Source organism: Frieseomelitta varia, unplaced genomic scaffold (assembly GCF_011392965.1).
Source record: "Frieseomelitta varia isolate USP_RPSP 00005682 unplaced genomic scaffold, Fvar_1.2 scaffold_285, whole genome shotgun sequence".
In the NCBI taxonomy this organism is placed as follows: domain Eukaryota; kingdom Metazoa; phylum Arthropoda; class Insecta; order Hymenoptera; family Apidae; genus Frieseomelitta; species Frieseomelitta varia.
In genome coordinates, this window is record NW_025110018.1 from 462747 (window position 1) to 473735 (window position 10989).

At 42.8% G+C, this 10989-nt stretch overlaps 1 protein-coding gene across 2 annotated transcripts; it reads right to left on the bottom strand.

The window, feature by feature from the left end:
- Positions 1 to 1352: 1352 nt before the first annotated feature.
- On the bottom strand, positions 1353 to 3812 carry LOC122529406 (cytochrome P450 9e2-like). Of its 2 annotated transcripts, XM_043655517.1 has the most exons (2): positions 2578 to 3812; positions 1353 to 2385 (listed from the first exon to the last, which is right to left on the bottom strand). In XM_043655517.1, the coding sequence occupies exons 1-2, from the start codon at positions 3684 to 3686 to the stop codon at positions 2133 to 2135; spliced, it is 1362 nt and encodes a 453-aa protein (XP_043511452.1). In that variant the 5' UTR covers positions 3687 to 3812; the 3' UTR covers positions 1353 to 2132. The 2 variants fall into 2 exon arrangements, with proteins under 2 accessions (XP_043511452.1, XP_043511451.1); XM_043655516.1 differs by having other exon boundaries at positions 1353 to 3806.
- Between the last annotated feature and the right edge of the window lie 7177 nt (positions 3813 to 10989).

Here is a 10989-nt window from a genome sequence, read left to right on the forward strand (position 1 = left end):
GGGTGGATTCGAGCAGTGTATTGTCTTGTCGTGTTAGTGGAAAAAGGCGCGAACCGATGGCTAAAAGGAAAAACGAATCTCACTTCCCTTCCTCCTTCTCCTCTTTTTTCTTCTCCTTCTGCTTCTTCTTCTTCCTCCGAGATTTCGCTCGTGCTCTTTTTCTGTTTCTTTGCCCTGCACCTCTCTCTCTTTTTCGATCAACAATGTCATATGTATTGCAAATATCGCACAAATAATGGAATTATGTACATTCTAATTTTTAATATCACCGTGTTTCAATTTCGACAATTTCAACAATAGTTATCCAGGACGATTCGTAACTGGTGACGTAAGGTAATTCTAAAAAAGAAGTAAAATTTTTTCGCTTTGTCTTAGCATTCTAGTACTTTTCGATCTAGCATTTTTATTAAGTTAAGTCGCGTCATTTATGAAGAAAAGAAAAGATTGTTTTGCATTTGATGCGATAAGATAGCAGAAGAGTGTTCGCAGCAACTTAATAAAAAGAGCACGACTGTGTATACGTGAACATTATGGGAACCATTTCCAACAATATTTTTAAAGTAATCAAATTTTAACTCATCTCCGTAACATTGGAAATATTTATAAACACGAGCATTGTCAGTAATGTTAATTTAATACGAGATAAGACTGGCAAGTCAAATAAATATACATAGTGCCAGATGAAACATCAAAGTTGATGTCTTATCTGATCTAACGATGTTTCAAAAACGAAGCATCGAACGAAAAAAAATTTTTCTTTTTACTTATTTTTTCTCTTATTGTAGAATCACTCTGTACTTGATTGTACCACCAGTTATGAATCATCCTGTATTGTACAACAGAGGAATTGCAATTGAAACAAATTGTTTTGATTAACAAATATAAAAATGTTGAAATGCAAAATACCATTGACAGTTTTATTTATCTATTTATACATGTATGTGTGTATCAATATCTTTATCGCTGTGCTACATAAATTATAATTAATTTACTAGGTAAACACTTAATTTCTAGATAAACGAGACACAAGTACGCAGAAAGTTTGTGTCAATAATCGCGACAATTGGCATTATCTCAAAAAAAAAAAAAAAAAAAAATAATAATATCTTAAGCATTTTGTTCTCGAGATTATTTTCCTAATGACTATTTTTGAAATTTTATACTTTGTTGTACGTACGTACAACAGATCGTGATTAACATAATATTTTTATCTTAATACAGAAATTAATATATATATATATATATAAATTACCTAGCTATTCGTCTTTTTTTCGTTGTTACCTTTCGTAAGATTATTCGCACGGACGTGAAAATGAGAATGTTTCTGTTTAAACTGAAAATATTTCTCTCAGTTCCGTTAAATCTTTCGTTTATTTAACAAACAGTTTGTAAAAAGAAAAAAAAACACGAAAATGTTACGATTAACAATGTTCGTTTGTTAACGTCGCAAACAACGATACAAAATTGTATCGACAAAATACATACACGGTGCTAAATCGAATTAAATCTTTTCGAATTTTAATTTAAATCGTACACGGCGGAATAAAATTAGTCGAAGCGGCCACGATACACGCTATGTATTACGATAAAACTATAGCAAAAATGTTATCACCGTTACAACACGTAGATTAACACGCTCCGTTTGTATATAGATACTTTAGTTTGTGAGCGAAAGATCTGTAAGATTTTCGTTATATCTAACCTTCAGAGATACCGGATTGTTTATCTACATAATGTCGCAGCAATTCGAGGTGTTGCACGCGGAACAAAAGCAACAATCGCCCATAGAAATCAGACGCGATTGCTCATTATTTTTTTTGTACTAACGGTAAGTCGAGAGCCGAATTTTACAAATAGAGCCGAGCTCGATTCAAACGATCGTTCTGTTGTCATTCCATTAAAGTATCCGCTCGTATCGTATCGACAATTTTCCCATTTTCAGTGGATTGCAAGACACGGAAGAGAGCTGTTCGACGCCAGTAAATGCGCCTTTCAGTTACGCATTTTTATCAAGAGCGTTACAGCTAACAATGCGAGGAACAACATTCTTTATTTGCCCATGTTGAAGTCGTACATGCGATCAAACATCCAACATTCATATAGATAATACATGTAATCCTTTCATTTTACGTTCAATTGCAGGGAACAGGGCTGGCGGAAACATCGGAGAGACTTTTCCTTGGCTCGATGGCCAGCCAGAATCCGTTTTTTCCGGTGGTGTTTATCACGCCTTCCTCGAGCTGAAACGGGGTGATGGTTCTCGGCGTGATCTTGATGCTGCACTTGGCGAGAACGTGACAGAGCAGCACCTTCATCTCCGTCAGAGCGAATCGGTTGCCGATGCACATCCTCGGCCCAAGGCCGAACGGCATGTACGCGCCCGAACTGATGACCGTTTTGTGGTTTTCGTAAAATCTGTCCGGGTCGAATTTCAAGGGGTTCTCGTAGTACTGGGGGTCCCGGTGGATCCCAATCACGGGAATCCAGACGTTCATCCCTGCGTTGACGGTGAACGGTTTGTCGCCGGGTCGCGCCGGCGGCAGTTCGAAATCTTTGACGCACATCCTGTCCGTAAACGTGGCGATCGGGAAAAGTCGTAAGACTTCGCTGATCACCGCGTCCAGGTACTTCATCTCGTGCAACACGTCGTACGTCAGCTCTCCGTTGTTGCTCTCCAACGTCTCGTCGATCTCCCGCTGCAATCTTTCCTGAACGTCCGGATTCTCGGCCAGCAGATGCGCCGCTATGCAGGTTTGCGCCGAGACGCTGTCGAAACCGCCGAAGAAGAAGCTGAACGCGTGATTCGCCATCTGTTTCACGGTCAGCTCTTTCCCCGGCTCTTTTTTCTCGTTACTGTCTATGAGCAGCTGCAGAAAGTCCGGCCTGCGAGCGCCGGTCCGTTGCCTGGTCTCCACCTGCTCTGCCACTTGGTCGTGGAAAAATTTGGCAACGTGGCTGTCCAGGATGTTGAGTTGCAGCAGCTCCGCCAACCGTGAAGCGTTCCTGTGTACCAGAGCCATCGCGGATTTCTTGAACGTTGCCATCGACGTGCCAATTTTACCGTACACGTAGAACATGTTGTTCGGTTCCTTGATAGAGTCTACGGACGCGTTGTAGACGCAGCTGGCGATCACGTCGTTCGTGTATCTCGTCAACAGATCTTTCATCTCCATTTCGCGCTTATCCTCCGGCAGATTCGACAAATGCTCGGCGAATCTGATCGCGCATTCCGACATCAGCTTGAACATGGTTTTTATCTTGCTGGAGGTAAACGTCGGCGACAGTATGTTCCTGTGATACTTCCACTCGTCACTGTTCATTATGAACAGCGATCCACCTAGCATGCTATCCACTTTTCTGTTCACCATCGGACGATGGTCCGGGAAATGTTCGACGTGCTTCATGGCAATGACTTTGATCAGATCGAGATCGCGCAGCACTATTATCGGCGTGAGAAATTCGTAGAAACCGACGTATTTCGCTTTTGGATCCAGTTGATAAGCGTTGATTATCAAATCCGCCATGGTGATCTGTCGTTTGATGAACGATCCCATGTTTCCAAGCAGCGGCGTCGGCGGAACGTGCACGATTCCATGCTTCTTGAACAAATTCTGACTACTCGCGATGAAGTAATAGAGGGCAACGAACACCGCCACCAGCGATAAAGCGACCGATAGGTAATCCATCGTGATGTATCCGCGAAGCGTACCGGCGAGCGACTGTGATGACGTGGCGACGTTCAGTCTGACTGCTCACAAAAACAGTTCTGGGGGAACTATGTTTTCCAACGTGCAGGTACGTCTCGATGTTCTCCAATTCCCACCCGATTTATACCAAGCTACGCTTTTATATCCGGCTGTATCGCTTGCGATAATTTGCGCAACCGATGGTGTTTGTATAGATTAGATATTTTGCTGTGTCATTGTCGACGAGGAGAGTTCAAATCGTCGATCGTTCATTGAACAATATAATATGCCTATGAATACGCGTATGAATTTCTCATTCCTTTCGTTCAAAATATTCTTTCGCGATGCATTTTTAAAGTATCGACGAAATAGCGTGGTTAATGAAGAGGAACAAAAAAAAAAAAATTATTCAACATCTTCTTCGTTTCGTCAACACGTCGCCTCGAGTTTATCAGATTTGCAAAGCCGATCGACAAATTCGTCCCAAATAATTATCATTTACATAGTAAATTCTTTGTTGTGCCATTCAACTTGTCTTGTTCCGAGGCATGTGACATGTAATATTTCCATGTATTGGTAAATACATCATAATTTCGTGATACGATGTCAACGTAAATTTCATCCTGTTTCCAGAAGAAACATAATTGTTGCGCGTAATTGCACAACGTTACTCTATCGGCTCGAAAGCAAATTCTATTAATCCTACCGAAACGCTAGATACGACGCGATGTATGTATATGTAGAAATCTGTTTTTCAGTATTTTATCGAAACAGAGTTTATCTCTTTAGCGTTTCAAATGAAATGGGATTATATCTCACGTCGCGATTTTGAATTTGATTTTTGCCAATTCTCGCGTTACGTAACTAACCGTAATGTTACGTAATCTGTGGGACGTGAAATGAAAGAGAAAGCGAAGCATTCCAAATTCTAATGTAAGTATCGTTTCAAGGGTATACAGTCACCTGAGACTGGCAGCTGAAATATTTTCGAAAATAAATTAAAAATAAAATTATTGTATTCAAAAATGTCCTATTGTTAGATAAAAGTCAAATAGTTTCAAAAGAAGAATTAACTATTAAATTATTTTTTAATGTTGATGCTTTTAAAAAAGAAGACGCTTTTAGCATCTAGGTTTAGGTTTTAGATTAGGAAAACGTTTTAGGACATTTTACGTTAGAAAAACTTTTGTATTTGTTTATATCAGAAAATTATTAATTAAGGAGATATTTTAATTAAAATAATTCAGAGTAATGATTATAGAGTATCGAATTTATCTGCACCATTAGTAATAGCATGAGATTTTTATTTATTACATTAATTATTCACTGCGATTGGAATGAAATAATTGCTCATGCCACTACTACAGGACAGTGCACAAAGTGACGATCACTTTTGTAATCTAATTCTTGAAGAATGTTTGACATTATCATTCGTTCGATGCTTTTTTTTTTTTTACAGAGAATGTCGAGGTGAATCGAACGAAACAAACTTGATCTTGATCTCAAATACCTGCAATACGTCAGTCAATTGAAGAGTACCAATTACATCGATTAACGAAACCCTTTCGAACTTTCGTCTAAAACGGTTTTTGATACAATCGATCGTTTTGTAAATGTTCCAGCCTCTAGTCTTAAGTTTTTCGACTCGGTCGGCGTGTGTGTAATTTTCACACATGTGGCGTTATTTAAAGATTTAAACATTTCGCGAGATGGGTAAAAATTGGCGTAGTATGAAACGAAGTTGCCAAGTTCGAAATCCAGGGTATTTCTGTCCCCTGTATTTGCATCGTTTTCGAGCACTTTGCTCGAGTAGTCGTCTTTGCTCGGAGATCGGTCGGACGGGCATATTACAAAGACGGCGAGGGTGGGAGCAATGATAGGATCCCATTGCTGCAATAGTTTTTGAGACGGTGGAAATTGGCCTGTGGAACGGCGAATTGGTCGGAATAGAGACGGCCGCGGGTTATTTGGATGTCTCTCTTGAGCGGCGTGGAACGTCCGCGTCGTCTCGCCTCGGATCCAGGATATTGCGAACGATGGGATCAACGTACGGAAACAAAGCCGGCCACTTAGCGGCAAATTAGCGATGGCTCCGGGCGCCACTGTCGCTCTTCATTACACCGGCACCCTTGCACACCCTTGCACACCACCGCCACCGAACGAACGAACGACCGACCGACCATCTCCTCCCCCTGTTCCCTGTACTTCCACGGCTAACCCTCTTAACATCCTACAGACAATGCAACCGCCTATCTTACTCACTACATCTCCGCCAATTAAATCTCCGCTATGACAAAAAATCCCGTCCCGTCCTCCCCAATAAACGGCGATCGCTTAATTATTCTCTGCCTCGATTTTTCTTCTTCTTCTTCTTCTTCTTCTTCTTCTTTTCCCAGTTGCTTGTTTCCCTTTCGCTTCCTCCCTCTTTGCATCGCCATCTTGGAGAGGAGAGGCTTTGCTTTCTCCAGCATGGCATTTCCGTTTGAACGGAACAGTTTGAAGTAATTTGAAAATTGTTCGCGAGCGGGATAGACGATCGGCGTCGCGCGTTTTGCGTTTTTCTCGATGTCGATTGCGATTTATTTTTTCCAATTTCCGAGAGCTTGCACCGTCGAGCTCTGCCCCCACGGAAATTGAGGGCGACTGACGAAGAGAAGCTTGAGATACCGCTTCTGTCCAAAAGTATCGTAGAACGACGCGACGCAACGCTTCTGACCGGAAGCTTGGTAGTAAGTAGAGAGTAGAAAATAGGAAATAAGAAGGCTCGTGAAACAGAATCCATTGTCAAAGACTCTCATCGTCTTTGAGAGTCTGCCAGTAGCAGAGTCTGAAATTCAATTTAACTGGCCAGCCATCGATATACACTTTGTTTCATATGAACGTGGACGCCATTTCTCTGGAAAAAAATATTTTTTCCTTTTTTTGCACCTAAAATGCCATTAAGTGCGTCCAGTATTCAGCATTAGAGATTATTTCTCCGATGCAACTTTTCAGCATAGAAGATAGATCCAAACATTTTCAAATCTTGTCAGACGAGCCTAGTCTTTCTACGAAAATCCATTTGTTCAGAGAACTGTCAAACATCCAATAAAAGTGCAGCGTTTGGATGTTTGGCTGCTTTAACGTTCGCGGGTTTCGGACTTTACGCTTATTTTTTTTTTTTTTTTTTTTTTTTTCAGAGAAACGGCGTTCTTATGAAACACACTGTAACACACCGTCCGGCGCTGATTGACGGAAGATAATAGGCGGAAATCACAGCTCTTGGCGCCTTGCTCGTTAGCTCGTTAATAGACACAAGGACGAATGCTTGAGCGCGGAACGGTGATTCGATCGAACGCACTTTTCATTCGTTTGCATTCTGCAAACTCTCGTTCGCGACGTCTGCAATTGTCTCGAGTCTTTCCATTTAACGAGAAACCTTCAAATTCGTTCGACGTTTGTCGAATCGTTCGCCATCTCTCGACGAGAGAGTCCGCCAGTTTGTATAATTTTTCGTCCTCACGTTTCGTACGTTTAGTACGTATTTAGCATACTCGTTCTTAAACAAATATTGCGCATTCTCTAATGGACGTCGCGTCGCGTCGCGTTGCACAACGACTGTGCAATCGAACCGAGAGAGTCTCCGGATTTTATGCGAGAAATTAAGAGGCAGAAGGAGCCGGGCGTTGAATAATTTGTACGTGTCCGTGCATCGTGCCGGCAAATAAGGAATACCAGATCCGTCCAGCTCGCTCAATGTCGATACCGCTCTCTCGGCCGAAGGAAAAATAAATAGCCGAGTATATCCAATCGTCGATCATCGAGACGACGACGGAGCACTTGCAAGCTGACCTTGAAAATTCATGGATCTCGTAGCTCCTTGCTTCATCCATCCAAGTGAAATGGTAATTTTCGATGAAACGTTTTTTAATAAATGTCAAACAAACGGGCAGACCACAGCGAGAAACGGTGCAGCGTCGATCTAAACGTTCCATTCTCTTTCCGAGTCATTTGTCAAATACATAAATTTAAGCTTTCGAACGTAAGGAGAAACCTTCGCGATGAAAAGGCGAAGAAAAGGAAGGAATGGAGGAGAAAAGGAAAAAAGTCGATCGATACACGAAGGACCGGGGAGAGCGAGCACGCTGAAGCGAAAGAGAAACGATGCGACAAAGTCGGGTCCGTTCAAATTTGTTTCTACTCTGGTGCAGTCATTAGTCGAGCTGAAACGAAATATCCCTCGGGGAAATACACCCTAATAATAACTTAAGAGCGATCCTCCTTCTTCCTCTCTTACAGTCTTCCAGCCTCTCTCTATTCGGCGTTTTCATCTCGATCATTTCCTCTTCGCTTTCCAAGTGTCTTCCCCGTTCTCCGCCATCTCCTCTCTTTCTTTTTCCAACTTTCTTTTTTCATTTTTTCATTTTTTGTTTCTTTTTTTCCTTTGACACACGTACGAAACGCGGTAATATTCGTTTGGCTTTCTCCGAATTTTGACAAAACTCACCGTGCGATTATTCTTTCCTTTTTTTTTTTGTCTTTGCGATGATAATAAAATTGTTGCTTTCGTTTCGGGGAACCGCACGATGGTAAAAAATTGAAGCGCTCGATAACAGGTTGGAAATATAATACTTTATGAAAATGTAACCAGATGCAATACTGTCAGTTGGTTATTCACAATTTTTTTTTTTTTTTGTTTCTCGTTCCTACCCGGCGTCTGATTCATTTAAAACATTTTGAAAATAATTATTTCTTTTTCCTTTTCTCTTTTTTTTTTTCCTTCTAATACGTATGAGAGATATCGTAAATAATAAGAAACAGCGTTTGGAAAAATTCCATTATTTCACTTTGTATTTATTTGCCGAATCGACAAATAAATACAAAGTATCGCCAAGAACAATTACACATCGACGTATTTTGAGAATATCAAATATCCTCTTTCAAACGCTCACTGTACGCTCTGTGCATCTATGCCGCGTGAAATTTTTTAGCAACTTTTCGTTTATTTAATGCGACGGGGGGTAAAAAAAGGGAAAAAAAGGGGCGGAAATGCAAAACGTCTCGTTTGTGGAAGAGTGACGTTCAATTTTCAGGAATAGTCGCCAGGAGACACGAGCCAAGAGGATCTACTTTTCCCTTTCTTGTTTTTTAAGCTGGAAATTAAAAGCAGCTGGATGTTGGCTCCGTTCCGTGCCTGGAATTCCCGAGAGCAAAGTTTCTCAACAAAGGCTGGATTTCTTTTCTCACTGTTCGCTTCTTAAACGCTGACATAATGTACGAGCTAAGCCCCGTTGAATCACCCAGGAGATCGGGACAAGCCCGAGTTTCATTGGCGGAACGTTTCTGAAACGCGAACGTAAATCCGTTCGATGCTGAAAGACGACAATAATTCTTGCTTCTCGATGCGCCCGGGTATTTCTCACGTTGTGTCTGGCAATTTCACGCGTAAAGAGAGAGAGAGAGAGAGAGAGAGAGAGAGATTTACGGCCATTGAAATTACTCGTCGTCGTTAGGACAAAGATATTACTCTCGAGGTATCTCTTTCGAATCTTTGACAGAAGATCGCGAGCGCTTATTAGCGAATAATACGAACGTCCGTCAATTATCGAGGAAGCCCCGAGGAAGCGCCCTCAAATCGACGCCAGTCAAAATTCGGCCTTGAAAGGCTAATTCCACGTTGCCAGACGAAACTCGAAAGTTTCTGCGCACGTCTAAACGAGGAAACGGAGGGAAGAGGAACTTTTGTCGGATTGAAGGTGACAAATTCGAGAAAGAGAGAGAAGGCAATCTTTTAAAGATTCTCGGACACACGAGCCGAGTAGAGAGAGAAATAGAGGAGAGAGAGAGAGAGAGAGAGAGAGAAGTTTTGCTCTCTGTCGAAGATAGAGGAAGGAGAAAGGGAGTGGGGAGAAGGTGGCTGGCTCGGTCTGCAGGCATCTGCATAACAAAACGCGCAATTAATAAAGTTCCCGGTGTGGAGGGCGACCACAAAAGAGCATTTCGTCCTTTCACCGCGCTGCTGCAACCTTCCATCGGCCTGCCTCATCCTCCTCCTCCTCATTCTCCTCCTCCACTTCTCCGAATCCAGGAACGCAGACGCAGGGGCAGAATGTAGGTTGACGGGGTGTTGTAGGGGAATGGGACCGTGGAAACAGGCAGACACAGCCGGCTACAGGCTAAATAAGACAGACTTTGTAAGGAATCCCCCGCGAAACTTGGCAATCGTTGGCAAATCACACGGCCACGCGTTTCTGATATCTCATCGAACGAATCGTTTTTGACCGCGAGACCGAATCGACGACGATCGTTTCTCGCGAGAGGCGCGAACGGACGAAGAGAATTAATTATCGATATTTCGGCAAGGAAGGGGCAAGTAGAGCAACAGCAGCAATCGAGCAGAGGGAACATTCTCGCACTGTCTCGACTCCAACCGGGACGCCTTTCTTTTCATTAAAAGCCCAAGCAAACTTTCGAATGAAAATTCGCTTCGAGGGTGTCTGAATTGAATTGCTCGCGCGCTACCGACTCCCAACCGTTTTTCCCTTTTCACTCTCTCACTCTCTCACTCTCTCACTCTCTCACTCTGCGAGCCGTCGTCGCGGTGCAATCCAAAAGTTTTCCCGCGCAAAATGCAAGCCGCATTATTTATCAAACGCGCGGGGGGGGGGGGGGAGAGGAGGAAAGTGCCGGGCATCGGAGGCCGAGATTTTAACGTTGGCTGCTGCTATCCTCCTGTGTGTTGCCTCCGGTTGCCTCCCACGGTAAACAGTTTTCAGTACTCGGTCGACCAAAAGTCTGGCTGCTTAATATTTCAGACGACTCCGAGCTAACTTCATGCATACTTATGTCGCCGACGCGCGACTTCACCTCCTCCCCTCTTCCACCTTTCTGCCTCTTCCTCACCTCCCCGCCTTCCCCCCTACCCGTCGCAATCTGGATAACCCTGCACTCCATCCACTCTCTGTCTGTTGGATCCTCGCGGATCTCCAGATTTCCCAATCGCCGAATTTTCCATTGCTTTGTCTTTCATTTTCTTGCGCCAGCTTGAATTTTCCTACTCGTATCCTCACGTGGGGAAAAGTTTGCCGATTTCTCTCGGTCGATTACCAGCTAGATACGATAGACACGCTAGATCTTCCTCGGTGTTGTTAATTAAGGCGGGTTAAACTTAGTCCTCGTTACCTCCCAGATTTTCCGACACCATTTTCATCCTCTCGCCACGCAACGGACGATCACGTGCTTCCACGATCATCTTTGCTCCTTTCCTCAAAATTCTCCGATACACGTACCATGATAAATCGAACAGTGACAATAACAACGCAGC